Source organism: Cinclus cinclus, chromosome Z, assembly GCF_963662255.1.
Source record: "Cinclus cinclus chromosome Z, bCinCin1.1, whole genome shotgun sequence".
In the NCBI taxonomy this organism is placed as follows: Eukaryota; Metazoa; Chordata; class Aves; order Passeriformes; family Cinclidae; genus Cinclus; species Cinclus cinclus.
In genome coordinates, this window is record NC_085084.1 from 25,919,313 (window position 1) to 25,935,235 (window position 15,923).

At 38.5% G+C, this 15,923-nt stretch overlaps 1 protein-coding gene across 5 annotated transcripts; it reads right to left on the minus strand.

The window, feature by feature from the left end:
* Positions 1-2,630: 2,630 nt before the first annotated feature.
* On the minus strand, positions 2,631-14,745 carry SLC25A46 (solute carrier family 25 member 46). 5 transcript variants are annotated; one of them, XM_062513502.1, is made up of 8 exons: positions 14,455-14,745; positions 12,598-12,640; positions 11,330-11,387; positions 10,736-10,813; positions 9,934-10,034; positions 7,197-7,253; positions 6,592-6,649; positions 2,631-4,711 (listed from the first exon to the last, which is right to left on the minus strand). In XM_062513502.1, exons 1-8 carry the CDS (start codon positions 14,693-14,695, stop codon positions 4,133-4,135), a joined length of 1,215 nt encoding a protein of 404 aa, XP_062369486.1. In that variant the 5' UTR covers positions 14,696-14,745; the 3' UTR covers positions 2,631-4,132. The 5 variants fall into 5 exon arrangements, with proteins under 5 accessions (XP_062369486.1, XP_062369485.1, XP_062369483.1 ...); XM_062513501.1 differs by having other exon boundaries at positions 14,449-14,745; XM_062513499.1 differs by having other exon boundaries at positions 14,443-14,745.
* Between the last annotated feature and the right edge of the window lie 1,178 nt (positions 14,746-15,923).

Below are 15,923 nucleotides of genomic sequence, written 5' to 3' on the forward strand. Positions count from 1 at the left end.
TAAACACCTCTGCCTTGTTCCTGTCCTTGTTGAGGTGACCATTCTAATCCTGCCATGGGCCAATGTCATCTCTGCATTGCCTTTAACCATTCATGATTTAAGTATGAACCATTATACTCTTTTAACTGTCCCCCACAGTTCTGGCCAGTGTCAACTCCAGCTGAGTTTTGGCTGCATGAATTTTCTCCCTCACAGCAGCACCTTTATTTTCCTCCCATGTCACCTGACCTTGCTTCCACTGGCCATACATGTTCTTTTTCTTGTTTTAGCTCCAAAAGATCCCTGCTCAGCCAAGCCAACCTTCTGCCTCACTTCCTTGACTTTGAACATTTTGGAATTTCCTGTGCATTTAGGAGGTGGTGCTCAAAAAATGACCAGCACTTTCTAAAATATTCCCAGAGACCTCATTACTAGTTCCTGAAGTCTGCTCTCCTCATGTCCACAGTTGAGGCACTTTTCCTCTTGTCAACAGATTTTAAACTCAATGACTACGTAATCACTGTGGCCAAGATGGCCACCAATCACCAATTCAGCCACCAAACATCCCCTGTTAATGAGCAACAAATCAAGGAGGGCATCTTTCATACTCAGCACCTTTACTACTCATGAGGCTTTGGTACCATGAAGCAATCACCCAGGAGATTTAGGAATATTCTGGACACCTGAAGGAAAAGCAGTCAAAGCAGCCATCTGTCACAGCCAGCATGGTTTCATGAGGGAAAAGTCCTCTTTTGTTTTTTCTTTTTCTTTTCCTTTTTTTTTTTTTCCTCATGGGGCGAAGTCAAATGTGATTTCCTTTTATGACAAGGTAACCCACCTCGCTGATCAAAGGAAACCAGTTGATGTAATTTTTTTGGATTTCAGTAAAGTTTTTGATACTGTCACTTACAAGATCGTTCTGGACAAAATATCCAACCCACAGCTCCAATGTGCAGGGCTGGGAGCTGAACCTTGATGATCCTTGTGGGTTCCTTCCAATTCAGGATATTTTATTATTCTCCCCTGCTTGTAGCTGCATGCATGTATCCAGCTGAATGACCATGTGAGATGAATACCACCCATATACTTGCTTTGAACTTGCTGCTAAATTCAGAGGTGCTAAGAAAAACATGCCATTTTAAGTCTTAAAAATTCTACATAAATCTGTAAAACTGGACATCTCATATTACTACAGACAGTAGCCAGAGGCAGATCAACTTGTGTACCTCAAAGTAGATCTGCTAAAAGGAATGAGCACAGCTGGAACACAGTATTGGCACTACCAACACTGGATCTAAAAGCTCCACTCTAACACAACTAAAAGTGAAGTGTGATCTCTGTGCCGTCCATGAAAGAACACAGGCAGATGGTTGCCTGTTTCCAGGAGGCCTCATAATTCAAAGGTTCCTGCCTGGTCTGTTGTCAGTTACTGTACATGAAGGCTTTCCTTCCAAGAGACACAGATAAGAAGCCAAGTAATTCTTTGCTGGGAAAACATTGCAGTCTATCTTTCTTCAGGAACACTGACCTTCTTGAAATCAGCTCTCTTAAAAAAAGTAGCAAGAAAAACAAGGTACAAAAAATTTTATCAGGCACAAGAGTGTGGAAGAATTCTTGAAATTCCACCACAACCTACTTTCTATAGCCAATTCAGCATTTTATAATTTCTACAGCCAATTTCAGCACTATCTCTTGCTGAAGTCACCTACTGATCATTTGTGTGGACTAAAAAGTGAGTACTTCAGATTTAAAATCCAAATGAAAACCAGAAACACTTATGATTGAAAAGATTAAAATTACTTTTTTCTGCCCAAACTAATTTACATTTTGTATTAGCAAACCCCCAACAACTCCAGACAAAATGTATTAAGTGTTTTAGAAGATAAAAAAAGTATACATGAAAAATCTAAGCATGTTCATTCTAACTGCTGGGAAGAGGACCAAAAAAGAATAGCCCAAAGCCAAAGGTTTTTTCCACCGCAGAACAACTGCTCTACACTGACAGCATTCTTTCTCACCCTGCTTAAAGTTACAGAGCTGAGAACCTAGACTACAACCGTAAAACTGTCAGCAATGAAAGCATTTGTCACAATAAAATATTACAGCAGTCTCTAGTGCCACTCTTGAGAACTCATCTCCCCTGTTGAAGAATATATATATATAGACAAGTCCTCCATTTCACGAGGCAAAATACCCTAAAATTTTATTCCTAGAAAAACAGGATTGGTCAATTTTACAGACTCCCCTGGAAAGTGTTGGCCTGCAAGTTGCACTTAGTTATTGCTTCAACACAAGTGTCATAAAAATGTTTGCTACATCTGAATTTAACACCTTTGAAAAAGGCCAGTTTCATGTATTAAAAACTTGACTGGACCAGGATATGTACAAGTCAATGCTGTCCTTGCTTTGAGGAGGAATTTGGACTGCATGACCTGATGAGGTCCCTTCCAATCTGGATGACTCTCTGGCATGATCATATTGATACTCACAGAAATTTCAAAGGAAACCAACCCACGAACTGAGTATTTTACCTAAGCTCTTGCATGTAGTTTAATTCATCATGTTCTTGCACTTAGGAAAGTTCAGGAAATTGAAAATGCCACTCTGGAGTCTATACAGTAAAACAACACACAAAACAGGATTCCTTTACATTATTCTTTGGAAAGTTAATTTATAGTACTTACAGTGAATTCTCAATTTTATTTCATACACTATACACTAAAATTGCAATCAACAGTATTTCAAAACAAACCACTTTCCAAGCTCACCATACTTTCAACATTTAAGCATTTAAAATACATAAAAGTTAGATTAATAATAAAGTAGACCTGAACTTACAAAGACCAACATTTTTGCATTATTTCACCATGACTACTTTCCATAAGTGATAACTGCATGATGATTAATAATTAAAATGCAGATCAGTTTATAGCATTCACAAAAACAGGCTTGCCACATATGTATGTGAAAAAAGTAGCAGCCTCTCATAATTTAAGTGACTTTCCACATGCTTGTTTTATTTGCAAAAACTATCTCCCCATGCCCCATATTTACTGATGAAACCAAGGACTAGGTTATTCAGAATGATTAAAAATCATGTTCAGGCCGAGTCTGAAGGGGGAGAGTGCAAAGATGATGTATTTCTGTGGTTCCCTTGCGCATAAACAGACTTAGCTCTTCTCCACAAAATATTTAAAATACCAGAGACTTTAAATTACAGACATCAGCACTAAATAATTTAGGATACAATTTTATACACCCTCCAATCCAACAAGAGAAACTCTAGGAACAGCCATGGTTTTTCAGGCTTTCTGTGCACTTTAAACACGACTCCTACTACTATTACACAGATCTGTGTGATTATTACACTATCATATGGAGCATTAGAGTAAAATTAAACCCTGATGTTATCAGTGAAAAGTCAACTAAAAATGGCACTTACACATGCACATTATCAGTTTCTAATTTGCTTTATTCACACAGTTATTGTAAGCCTTGCAAACAAACTGCAAGACAGCCAAATTTGCATTTGCTGCAACTTTGCCCCACACCCATTTTTTATTGTTTTTATACAAAGCAAGAGATTCCTATTTGTCTTCTGCCACACTGCAGCAAAATTAATCTTCCATGTACCTGTAAAAACATTTAAGTCTACTTAAATCACTTTTACAGTTTCTATTTTACTCACAGTTGCATTAACAGTGAAGTTTGAAACATTTTAAAAAGACCAGTAAAGCTATCAGTCCCCTTCTTGCAAGTTCTTATAACTTAAGAAAATAAATTCCTTTAAACTGGCTAAGAGTCCATATTAAATATCAGATGTGATGCTTAAAAAGCAGATACTAACAATTGATATCCATTCCTTATATCAGACAACTGGTAAGAGAAAAAGTAAATCCTCAATGCAATCACATTTGAAATCTGATCCCCTCTGTATGACTGCATATAACATATTCAATTTGTGTCTCTAATTTTTAAACTGTTTTTTAATTACACTTCGGAAACTATATCCCCATTTTTAAAACAAGTTGTTCTACAGTGTAAGGAGATTCCACAGAGTGGATTCCCCAAAGTTCATTTTCTAAGCCATTTAAAGAATAACTAGGTTAGCAATTCAATCGTGTCCAATGTGGTAGATCCAGACCTGGACAGATTAAGAAACATTTTGAAGCAGTGTTGAGTAAATGATTTTGGTAAGCTGCAAAACTGCCACATGCAAGATATACTGTACTATAACAGCTCCAAATCCTTTATAAAAACCTTGCACTCCTTCTTCACGTTTTATAGTATTTATGCAGTCTTTCATTCCCTCATACTGAGTATTGATTGGAAGCACTTCATAGCCAAGGTCTGTATTGTCAATTATTGTGCGTGTCCCTTGAATATGAAGGCGGTGCAAAACTGTTTCCAGTGGGTAAAGCATGACATCAGCACAAAGGCTAGCAGCAAAGCTAGCAATAAGTTCTGGAAAATACGCATCCAGCATGCTCTGCACAGAAGTGGAGCTCTCAGTTGGAAGGTTGTGGGAACTATCCCTTTTCAAAACAAACAAGACAAGCTTCTGGACGATGGAACTGATGACATAGTGAAGAACTCCGTGTAGAGCAGTGGGAAAAGTCAGGACCATCAGGGGAAGGAGACGCTTGCTATGGGGTACTCCCAAGCCTACAACTCTGCCAATTCCTTCTTTCACACAGTCCAGGATGCCAGGATTGTCTCGAATTATTTCACTCTACAAGCACAAAGAAGGAGTTACAACTCGTGCTGAGCACTTCAAAATAATCTGACATCCACTCTGACACTTCATCATTGCTGTACTTCTAAAATATGAGTGGAACACATGCACGCTATTGTGTCTACACAGCTGTACAAATAAAAGTCACTTGTTGTAACACTCTTCACAGCATTCAATTAAGCTTCGTTTCAAAGAATGAACCCATCTTAAAGAAGTGAGGGTTTTTTAATGTGCATTGCAGTCATCTGTGTTTCTACCAAAGAACTTCAACTTTCAACCTACTGAAGTATCAGAATGCAAAACTGTCACAAACTTAAAATGTCTACATCTGGAGCAAAATCCCAGGAAGTACTTATTTAATTCAAGATTTCTTTACTTTAAAGACTATGACTATAAACTTTGAACTTGAATCTACATAGTGAAGTTTTGTACCTAGGTCATTGTTGAAAGGTCATTTTTCACATTAATTTAATAAGCTCAGTTTTCAATGTTTTCATCACAGTATATGCATTTAAAGTAGTATTCTTCACCCACGCAGTCCCTCTGTGAAGGGGTAATTATTCTGTTTGTGTACTGAAAACAAAAATTGTGTAATAACTATTTACATTCCACCTGTGAATGTAGGATTAAGCTAAAAACATTTTTTCCCTACTAATGGTTATACTTCATTGTTTTATCATTTGGTTTGTATCCAAAATTCAATATTTCTGTGCTCTCCTAAATGTCAAAGTCTCTGAGTCCATGTGGTCTATGTCTTGACCTCATGCCAGAATAAAGCATCAGAATATTCCTCAGTGTTTTGAGGAAATACTGAACAGCCTGCAGAGTTTTCATTATCTGTTCTGTGAGGGAGAGAAACTAGTTTAAATGCCTGAGAACATAATGTTGTTGCAGACTTTAAGTACAAGTTAAGCAGCACAACCCCTTATTGACTCCTCTTCTGTCCAACATCATTACAGTCATTGCACTTCAAAACCATTCCTGCTTTGGCCTAACACGCCACCATGAGGTTTGAGATGCTAATGACAAAAGAACAAATGTGATAACTATAGATTTCCACCATTTACAGTTATTTTGATGAAATATTTTACTTAGGTAAGTGTCAAACAGATACTGTTGAACAGCATGTTTTATCAAAACTACGACAATTAAGTCAATATAAACATGCTAGCAGGAAATTCAATCTTTCTCTGACTTGTCATTTGTCACTGGTCATTGTCCTCTGGCAGCACAGGAATGTAATGCAAACATGGGAAGCCAAGTTCCTCCCCTGAACTGATTAATACAGTATAAAAATTTTCACAAAAGCTATCATTACCTCTGCTGTGTTTCTAACAAGCTTATGATGATGTTTCCAGGAACTCAAGAACACATTTCATACATCATACACACAACACACACACACTCTTGGTTCACTGAAACACTTGCAAACAGCTAAAGCTACTAATCTTAAAATCCTCAGATCTAAGTGGAATTTTCATAAACAACCCATTACACAGATCACCTACCTAAAAGGCTGAGAGAGATGCGTTTTTTATTGTCTTCCTATTAAGTTGCTTTCTAGCAAAGAAACTTTACACTTAACTTCTTTATGCTTTATCTGCTGGAACACATAGATACAGCATGTCCCTATTTCATATGCAAAATACTGCAACTATCTACATTAAATGTCCTTTCTAATGCTAGATTTAGAGTTAAGATAGTACACTATCTACCCTTCATGGTAAACACCTGTTTCGGCAAAGTCACAGAGCCTTAAGCAAAATAAATGCAACTACTGCAACATAAACCTGAATTCAAAGATTAATTTTTCCATGTAATCTAATCTATAAAGAGTAACAGTATCTTTTTAGATGTTCCACATATATGTAAGTTACCTGTACAGTTTCAATCAGGTTTGCAGAATAAAAAGGCATTGCTATCACATGTGTTAACCTGTAGAAATAAACAATGTAAGAATTAACATAATGATAATACTGTAATTTTTGCCAAAAAGGAACCTGGAAGTTGATAAACTTATCTATCAAATTATATCAGAGATTAACAAAGATATAACTTTTATATTATATTATATCTTATATTATATTATATTATATTATAATATATCTTATATTATATTATAATCTTATATTATATTATATTATATCTTTAATATAATTAACAAAGATATAACTCAATCACTAAAACAAGTTGTGATAAGTTTCAGTCAAAAGTTTAGTTAAATTCTATTTCCATGTGACCAGATTGATTAAGGTCTAAAAGAATCTAGTATTTTACATCAGCTGACTTCCACAGACAAGGGATCTAGTATAAGAAAACCTGTGAAAGTGGTGTATGTAATCAAGATTGTTAAAAAAAAATCAGCATTTGAAAAGTACTGTTAGCATCTTGTCAAGTAAACATGGCAGCAGACTAAACTTAAGTCCATTTGGTAGTTTTATTATGTTTAGATAATAAGACATACAACACATGCTATACTTACCCTTTGAGTAAAAGGTGTCCACCTATCTGCTTGAGGTTCCATTTATGTGAAAGCTCTCTAAAAAGAGAAACATTTACCACAATATGAATAATCAAAAAACAATGTAATTCTCAAGCAATTCTTTCATGAGTGTCAACAACCAGTTGTCATATCGGTGCTCTACAACTTATGTTGAGGAATTTCCCAGATTGGAAAGACATAGCAAAACATTTACTAAATCATGCTTAACTTGTAGTAGTTTTTCAGGTCTGTCAGACATTCTATCAAAAAAGGTTTCAGTTCTTAATTAGTAAGATGTTTGCAGCTCTCACAGCAACTGATGCTAATCAGTTCACCATTTATTTAGCAACCTTATGTACAAGTGCTTAAAGCAATTTTCAGGGAACACTGGAGTACGTTAAAATCTTCATACTTTTCCTTCATCAAGACATAACTTTTATTTCATTTTGGCTTGGTTGCACTCTTCCGCTCTTTAGGTTATGTCTACCCTGTTGTTTTTTCTTTACAGAAAATCTAAATCATATTCTGGCACAGTTAAACAAGAACAAATCGAGTACAAGAGGTCAGACTACAATTGCACAGTAATTCCATATGGACATAACTGAAGTTTTTTGTCCTATGACCAGTCCTTAGCTTATTCTGATAAAACAGGAGAAAACCTGTGTGTTTAACACAAAAGTGACATAAATACTTCCTTGAAGTAGTATTTCTAGTTGCACACTTCAAAATACAAACAGCAAATGTTTACATTCCACTTGACAGAAAATGTAAACCCACCCAGCTCAAGAACCATTTGAATACCACATGTACTTACAATGTTTTTGGTCAGTACTCTAGCTAGGAGGTATAGATACTTGTCTGAAGTGCTGGGCACACTAGACTTTGCATTTTTAATAACAAGCTGTAAAATGTTCAGCTTCGAGTGCTGCCCAGGAATCACAATCAGACACTACTTGTAGTTAAAATAACTCTAATCAAAGAAACTCTAATCAAAGATTTTACTCTTTTTGAAGAATTGTGTGCTGTTACTAGCCATCACATTTTAAATATATAGGTCAATCACTAAAGAGGAACAGAAGATAATTTCTATCACTATTTATTTCAGACATTTGGATCACATCCACTTACCTGTAGTACTTAAAATTATGTGGAAAATTAAACCAGCCAAATTCATATGTGAAAGGCTAACCTGTCAATCTACAAGGCCTAACCGTCCTTGCAGTGGAAGAACAATAACACAACAAGTTTGTCTAGTACAAAATGTTAACACTCATTTCTGGGCTCCTCTTCTAAAACAGGAGTATTATTTCATGTAGTTATAATACAGAATTGACATTTCACTTCTTTGTGTTCTTTGGAGCCTGATAATGTGGTTAAATAACCTATAAAATCAGATTTGCTGGCACTGCTGCTACAACCTTCTCCTCCCTGTGACCATCCAAATATGCAAGCCACCGTTAAAAAGGAAGAGAGAGCATTCAGTAAGAAACTGCTGTGGATGGTGTGCAGATGAGACAACCATTTTAGCCAGATCACTTTCTCAATCCAGTTAATTTCCTGTCTGTTCACATTGTGTCTTTCCACAAAGATGGGAGGAGCACAGAAGAAGCAGTAAGTGTCTTCCAGAAGAAAGGTTTGATTATTTTGGCAGCAGCATCAGCCTACTTTTCAAATTCCTGAACTGGCCCACAAGTAGAAAATTATTGCTCCCATCTATGAGAATTCAGAAATATGAAGATATAAATACTGTATCACATCTCATGAACTTAAGTATACCCCTAAGAGCTGTATCTAAAACACATTTGGAGGAAAGCACACCCACGGAAATTTCAATTACCTATGAAACAGAGCTGACCAAAAACCTTAAATACACACTCCTTACAAGTTAAATATGAAATATTTAAAATAAATATGAAGTAGCTTTTGCAAGTGCTTTTGAACTTGCAAGTGCCTACTTTTATTAGCATGGATACATGCATCATAACAGAATTTGATTCAGCCTAACCATCCTTCTTCTTTTAAAACCCATGGCAGTTTCCATGTTCCTTAAATATTTTTAGTAAAAAAATTACTAAACTTCTGTAGCAGAAGATTGACACAGTGATGTAAAATGATGACTATCTCTTTATATGAAGTCAGTGATTTTTAGTTGTAACATCTATTTTGTGAGAATACTGCATGAGATACATATAGTTGACCAAGGAAGGCAGAAGACAAAGCTGCCAGTCACATGGACACTGATTTACCAGGTCTTCTCATTTACTGACACAGGACATTCTGCTCTCCCACCTACCAAAGACAGTACAAATATTCAGCAAAGTGTCAGTGCTGGCTCATTAGCTGTGCAAGTTTACTGTATTTAAATTAATAAGACTAGAAATTTTTACCTTAGATATGGTATTTGCTATTACCACAGAATTAAAACCTGAATAAAACAAGCAAATTATGATTTTTTTTTTTATTGAAGAGTTGAATACCAAAGACCAATTTGCTTCAGTATTTCTGTACTCAGACCAGTAAGCAGACACAAACAAATAAAGCTTCCAGAAAGAGTCCCTCACTATTTATGGATTATAAGGTTCTCTTTTCCAAGACAACCACATTGTGCTTGGAAACAACCTATTTAATGTCTGGTTGTTCTCATGAAGTAATATTTTTCAAACAGCCTTACTAACAGCTTGAAAATAATTCAACAACCTATTAATTTATTAGAAGCACTATAAAACCCATGCAATACCTTGGCAAAGGCGTAAATTCACTGAGGATGCCTTCTGTTCCCAGGGTTATGCCCTGAACAATGAAAGTGCTGCCCATTCCTTTCCAGAGAGCTCTTGGACCCTGTGTGTGGAAACAACGCAACATAAAATTCAAAAATATTTTCAACTTATTAATTAAAAAACTTCAGTAAATTCAGAATACACAGGACTACAGTTCCACCGTTAAACTTCGTCATTAAATTTAGGTAACAACTAATTTTTAAATCTATGAAGCAATTTTTGTTTTTCAATGACCTGTCAGTAATTTTGGAGGCATGTCTCTCACTTTAATACTGTGTATTATGAACTTAACACCATTTTCTATAGACAAAGAGAGCTCAAGATGTAAAAAGTACATCCGTAGGAAATTCAGAATTAAGAATTTCTTCCTGCCTTCTGATCTGAGTTTAATGATTGCCATTTCCCTGCAGAATTGGAAATTTATTCAGTACTATCTTTGGAAGGAGTCACTTCAACAATAACTTTATCCACATAATGATTAATGAACTTTTAGAATCCTAATGAAAAAAAAATATCTTCAGAGACCATTTGTTCTCTAACATCCAAAAATCATTCCCCACTAAGCACTGTACTTCTGGGGAAAAAAAAAAAAAAGTTTTACTTGATCTTCTTGACACATTTCTGTAACCATAAAAATAAGGAAAACTCCTAACAGCCATGTTTTTCAACACCCCCTACATAAACACTTAAAAGAGTTTTCAATGTACATACATGCAGCAGGAACTCTCAGTGCTCAGATACAACCTGACACCAAATACTAACCTGTGTCTTATTGATGCAGTACATAATATTGACAATAGTAAATGGAGTGAGATGATAATTCCGTGCATGATAGTTAACCTGTCAAAAATATAAATAATGGCAGTCTTAAAAACACACTTGCAGATGCTACAACTCCGAAGGATAAAGGCGTTTCAAATATCATTAATTTTAACTCTGTAAAGATCAGCTAAAAATATAAGTAAATTCTCACTTAAATCTATGGAAATGGGCAGCCCGTTTAAGTATTAGTATACTGAAAGTTTAAACAACAGACCATACATAAATCAGAACTTAGTAAACAAAGACTCCTGCTTGTAAATGGGAATCTGAAAGTTGCACTGCAGACCTCAAAACACTTACTTGCTGTAAATTTGCTTTCCACCGCCCAAACAAAAATGAACAAGATTTTTCAAAATAAGCTAAACTGCAGAATAGAATACATGTATTCTGTAAGTAAAAACGTGTTAATATAGCAAAGTCCCCCTAAAAATTGCAAAGCTTCCTATGCTACATATTTTCATACAGAGTATGAAAATAAAGAGATACAACAGTACACAGGACCCTCTAACGGAATAGGTAATATAAAAGACATACTTGACACTGACGACGTAGAACAATGCAAGGATGTGCCAACACATTTTCTGTAAAAAGGCTTTAAAGGAAAATCGTAGTTAATGCACAGGTAGCCACTAAAAATTCCTCAGAAAATTCTTTTTTAACTGTCTCTAAAAACAGCACATCACTATATGGAAAACCAATATAATATCTAGTGAACTAACAGGGCATTTTTGATGGCTACCCAACAGCCTTCCCAAGGAACAAGTTATGTAAAATCTCACATACACATTTACGATGAAAAAGCCCCATATGTATGTAGCATGCACATCTCACCCTCCTCCAAGTATCAGGGTACAAAACAAAGCAAAAACACAATTATGAGAGGATTAGTTCCTAGTTTTATGCTAATTCTGCATACTGTATCATTAATCAAGACATTCCTTATGAGGGCCAGAGAAGGACCGGTACTAACAGCCAACTTCTTTTTCATTGAAAATACTACTGACCCAAACCAACTCTCCTACTACTGCCAGAAGTCATATTTCAATCAAGACACCACAGAAAAGTTCTAATTTTCAAAGAAGAATTCCTGGCTGCAGCCATTCAGAGAAAATACTCATTTAATCTCAAAGTGTCTGAGCGATCAGAGTACTTACCTGTACATTGTTCAAACCTGGGACACGGATGAGGTTTACAAACACCCCTAGCTACAGGATCATCTGTGGTAGGTTTCTGAATTCCTGACCAACAAGCAGGAGTGGCACAGAAAGATACTGCAGCTTTGTAACTATTTAACTAATTAGTAGTTTGCTACTACCAAAACAGGCTAAACTTTCCTGGGACATAAGCATCTTGAAGTTCACCTCTTCCTCAAAAATACTACCAATAATCAGGGTCACCATAACAAAGAATAAAATGGCCACTTGATTAGATTAACATCATGGTCCTAGGATACTTCAGTAATATACGTGAAGACATTTTCACCTTCTTAGGAAACATCTGCATTGTGTAAAAGTATTATTAAAAGTTGCAAATGTCAAAGTAAGTTTTCTGGTGTTACTTTCAGATTACTTGGACAGGGTACACGGTATCCTGGGCATTCCATATGAAAAACTGTTTCTTACATTCATGTAAGTATTTCTGAGCAACAGTTAAAACAGAAACCTAAATGGAAGTAGTAGATTTCTAAACACATTTCAACTGCTTATGGCTACTGCAGTGAAAACACAATATAAAAGCGTATGTAAGGTTTATAAAACAAATAGGAGTTTTACTACCCCTTTGTCACTGAACCCAACTCTCACCTTGCAAGGCCAATACCAAAGCCAGCAAGCCTGTTCAACTGCTCTGAAAAAGAAGACAAAAAACAAAACAAAACCAGATTATACAGCAGTGATAATCACAAAACAGGAGAAAATGCCATGCACAGCATTGGAAAAACTAATTTGATCCTGTACTTACATTAGAAAATTGCAAGCACTAAACCACAATATTTATGGCAGCTCAGCAACAGAGGATATAAAAAAAATATTACCCTAGGAATATCTGTACTTTGGACTGCATTTGAGATTGTACATACTCTTATACATAAAATTATGTTTTTCTTACAGGGAAAAAAGGAAGAGAGAAAGCGAACACTAAAATAGAGACTGTTTTAATATCTAAAAAACCCAACTCAAACCAACTGAAAGATTTAGCATGCATAAGTTTACAGTAATTATGAAACATAAATTTAGATAACTGAGGTGAAAATAACATTAAAACAGTAAAAAGGAAGAATTTTGGGAGAAGTTACACAAGAAGCCATGGATGAAGTAACAAACATCAACATAAAGCAAATTTTCAAGCCATTTGTTTAACTCCAGTCCTTTGCAGAAGTCCAGTAACTGGAGAATTACAAATGTAATTAATTCAATTCTCTGTTATCTGTTTCCAGATAGATATTTGCACTTTGGGAATTATCAGAAGAGACTTTAAGACGAGCATCAGAACAGTAAATGCACTTTAAAGTTAATGCTCAGCCCTACAGTCTTCAGAGTACAGTAAGTCTGAAGGCATAGATAAAGTCAGTAACTTCAGTGGGGCTCCACGCAAATGTGACAACCCTCTCAAAAATGGCAAGATACCATTTGCAGCTGCTGGATTCAGTGATTACAGCAACTCCTTATTAGTCCTCCAAAGTGCAGAATTAACACATCTTCCTCCCCCCTTCCATATGTAGATGGGGAAAAAAAATGTAGTGTCCAGCTATACAAGGATACTTGAACAGTGCTTCAATGAGTGCATGCATGGATGGAGTCCAGCTCAAGGCTGCAGTCATCATCTATAAGACCTGAATAAAAACAGTGCACTACAAGTCAGAAAAGAAAGACTTGCCTCCTAACATAACTGGATTTCAGCTAAACTAGTATTTAATAAATCTTTTTATACTTGTCTACAAACTACCCCTTTTAATTAGACAACATAAAGCACCCTAGATACAGCACAGTTTCCTTAATTCACCTCAATTTCATTAAGTCCTAAAATTACTTTACTTATGCAGGCTTTTATTGAATTTCCCAAAAATTACTGAAAAAGCCTTGAATTCAGTTGCCTCCTTAAATCTTACCAGCCCCACAGTTCCCTCGCTACCACGAATGAATGGGGAGAGGGGAGGTTAAAGTCAGAAGCTCATGTTTTAAACCCGAGAGAAGCCACGCAGTCTGAAACACCAACACAGTAACACAGCGCTGTAAAACCCAAAGGCACTTCCTGCCCTTTAAAGAGGGCGGAGTCTATCTGCAAGGTATTGTTTACATGGGGAATGAGAAGCAATGACCGCACACTGGTAAACGAGAAACTAAACGGGGCGCGTTCTGGCACTCTTAGATCACATTTGCAGGAAGCTACACAAGTACTGGAGTGCAACTGGCAGCGACGGAGCAGTCCGTGTTCTTATAAGGGACTCTCTTCCCCGGCGCTTCAGCACCGCCAGCAAAGAGAAGGGCCCGGGCGGCGCTCAGCCGGGCCACGGCACAGCCCAGGGCCGGCGCCCTCCCGCCCTTGCCCGGCTCGGCGGGTCACTGCTCGCGGGAGGCCGGAGCCGGGGTCAGGGCAGACCGGGAAGCGGCGAAAAGCGGCGGCCGACCCCGGGCCGGCCCCTTCCTTACCGGCGCCGGGGCCGCCCGCCCCGAGGTTGGCCTCCTCGTTGGGGCCGGCGCCGCCCAGAGGGGTCCCGGCCCCATACGGCGGCGTCTTCTCTCCCCAGTGCAGGTTGCGGCTGCCGGGGATGTCGGGCGGGCTGGTCACCCAGGCGCCCAGTTCCGAGCCGCTGCTGAAGGGCCTGGAGCCGGGGCCCAGTTCGTCGCGGCCGACCCCGCGGTAGCTGAGGCTGTCGAAGCTGTCGGGGCGCCGCGGGTGCATGGCGGGGGTGGCTGAGGGAACCTGGCGGGGCCCAGAGGAACGAGACGGGACGGGCCCAGACGCACCGCGACAGCTCCAGACTCGGTGAGGGCCGCGGGCGAGACCACCGAGGGGGCGGGGCCGGGGCCACTGGGCCAATGGCGGCGCTCCGCTGGACCAGGGCGTGGCGGCCGGCGGGCGGGGGAGGGCGCCCCCTGGCGGTGCGGCGGTCCGAGGAGGGTGCCGGCCACCCGCGCTCATCGCTGGGCCTGCCCCGCTCCCGGCCTTTTCCCGGCGGGTCGTCCGCCGTCGGGAACCCGTGAGCAAGAACGAGAGGTGGCCGGAGAAAAAGGGTCACGCGGACATAAGACAACGCTTTTCCGGGGAAAAATACCCTTCTTATCTACCCTGGAGATGAGCGCAACACAGCACACGGCAAGCACAGGGATAAGGCCTAGGAGGGGTCATGGACTATGGAGAGGAATACAGACTACCCAGGATCCCCAAAGCCTTCCGACCCAGTTCCATAAATTGAATGAAAAAGCAGACTGTCTGTAATAACTGATTGCATAGAAAGCGAGAAGCACTTAAGTCAGTCTGGAGAAGTATCCCCCAAGCCCGGGTGGTGCCCACAGGATGTCCCATCAGCTGGATGGATGAAGCTGGATTGCTTCTGATACCAGGATTGACATCCCTACAGCTGGGTCAATACTGGAACCAGGAGCGGTGATTTTTTTCTCCCTTTCTCTTCTTTAATTCACTTCTTCCTTTCTGTCTTCTCTTTTACGCCACCTCTTTATCTAAAATCCATTCCCATGTGCTTATATAGTAGGTCAGGGACTAAGATACCAATTTCCATGCTGAGTTTGTAATTTACTAATAAAACTTTGTGATTATTTGCAGACCCTCTGACTTTTGTTGTTCCTTTCAGCCATGAGCATTTATGAATCTTCTTTCCCCTAAGGACTGGGAGGCCACTCCTGTGGGTTTAATGATCCCTTTGTTCAGAATCACAGAATCATTAGGGTTGAAAAGACCACCAAGATCATCAGGTCCAAACTATGACTCTGTCAACCAGACCATGGCATGTTCTAGTCTTTCCTTAAACACTTCAAGGGATGGTGATTCCACCATCTCCCTGGGCAGCCCATTTCAATATCTGGTCGTCCTTTCTGTGAAACAATTTTTCCCTAATGTCCAGTTGAAACCTCTCTATGCACATTTAAGACTATTTTCTCTTGTTGTGTCG